The sequence below is a fragment of the Hipposideros armiger genome, unplaced genomic scaffold (assembly GCF_001890085.2).
Source record: "Hipposideros armiger isolate ML-2016 unplaced genomic scaffold, ASM189008v1 scaffold_414, whole genome shotgun sequence".
NCBI classification, from domain to species: domain Eukaryota; kingdom Metazoa; phylum Chordata; class Mammalia; order Chiroptera; family Hipposideridae; genus Hipposideros; species Hipposideros armiger.
The window spans coordinates 934,105-935,796 of NW_017731764.1; the positions used below are offsets into that span (position 1 = coordinate 934,105).

A 1,692-nucleotide genomic window follows, 5' to 3' on the forward strand; every position below is an offset into this window, starting at 1 on the left:
AAAGCCCAGAAATAAATCTATGACTAAATGGGCATTTAATTTATAACAAAGGAAGCAAGAATATACATTGGGGTAAAGACAGTCTATTCAATAAATGGTGCTGGGAAACTGACAGACACATGTAAAAAAATGAAACTGGACCACATTCTTATTCCATATACAAGAATAAACTCAAAATAGATTTAAAGATGTAAATGTAAAACCCGAAACCGTAAAACTCCTAAAAGAAAACATAGACAGTAAACTCTCAGACATTATTTGCTTATATAACCTGGCTCTTCCCAGTACCTATTTAAAATGCCTGTGATATATGCTATATATGTATTTATATTTTCCTATTATCTGTATCATCTATATCTATATCTATGTCTATGTCTTCCTGATTTGTGTTGGCTTCCTACGTGGAACAGGCCTAGCATTTTCTGGTTTTCTTATTACAAAGAGGTTAGTCTCCTAACCTGTTTGCCCCTGGTCTTGTTACTCAGAAGGAGTTTTATTTCCTACTTTTGTTGCCAATTGTAGGGGCCAGATTGACCCTGTATATATTGTTTCTGTAAGATACATGCATGTATTCGAAAGCCAGTCTTATCCATATTTTAAAGAAATGGTAACCAAATATCTTGTCATAGGTTTGCTCTTTGCGGTGAACGGGAAGCCTTACTTTGGGGACCAAGAACCTGTACAAGGATTTGTGATGAACTTTTCCAATGGGGAAATTATAGACGTCTTCAAGCCAGTGCGCAAGGTATTCACATGTAATAACTGTTTTATGAGAGAAAACTAAAATACGAGCTTTGGCATTCAATTTGTACTCAAATAATCTTTTAAAAACTTTAAGGAGATGTGATAACTTTCTTAGGTCAATGGTAGTGTTGTATTACAACGTTTTGTTTAGAATAAATGTCCTCTGTTCCTATCAATTTCTTCAGATGCAAATGAACACAGAGTGCAGTTCTAAGGGTCTTAGTAGACTTTACATACAATGAAAGGTTTAAATTTATTATAGTTAGAATACCAAAAAATAATAAAAATATCTTTTCTGGTTTCAACCTAGTAAAAAAGATACCACAGTATGTTAAACTGTATTTTGTAGTTTGCTTAGGTCCAACAGAAATCTTGTTTGCATTTTTCATGCTATGACTACACTGAGTAACCAGACTTGAAAATAGCACTTCCTGGAACTTATTCAAGTCCTAAAGACTTGGTTTAGGTTAAGAAACTAAAGGCTAGTTTAGACTTCACAAATGCTTTACCACTGTTTATTCTAACAGTGCCTTTTACAAACAGTGACTTGTCCAGAGTTGCCTATAACCCTCTATCTCTTTAGTGTATTTTCTTGCAATATGATTAGCAAAATAATTAGAGTGTTCACATACACTGCCTGAATGTGCTTGTGGAACCTCAATTTTAGAAAATTGAGCTTGCTAAAATGTTGTAAATAAGAGTTATTTTTCAAAAATATAAAGATTTATTGGCTTCACTTGGATCAGAATGCAACTGTCATAAGCCACTGGACAAACTGTATCTCCATACTCATAACTCTTATAGTATTCTTTAAGATACCAAATTTGCTAAATTAAAAAACTTTAAAATGCCTCAATATTTTAGAAACATGCATGTCTGTTAGAATACTGACAACTAGTCTAGGGTTTATCAGAATTTATCCTTGAGATATTCTTAAGTACCTACTCT

General features: G+C 33.1%; 1 protein-coding gene across 1 annotated transcript in view; it reads left to right on the forward strand.

Moving 5' to 3' along the window:
• PAM (peptidylglycine alpha-amidating monooxygenase) overlaps positions 1-1,692 on the forward strand; it is a 289,670-nt gene that overhangs the window by 266,835 nt on the left and 21,143 nt on the right. Inside the window, exon 22 of the mRNA XM_019664013.1 lies at positions 630-745. Within this exon, the coding sequence (XP_019519558.1) occupies positions 630-745 (116 nt within the window). The remainder of the gene's footprint in view (positions 1-629; positions 746-1,692) is intronic.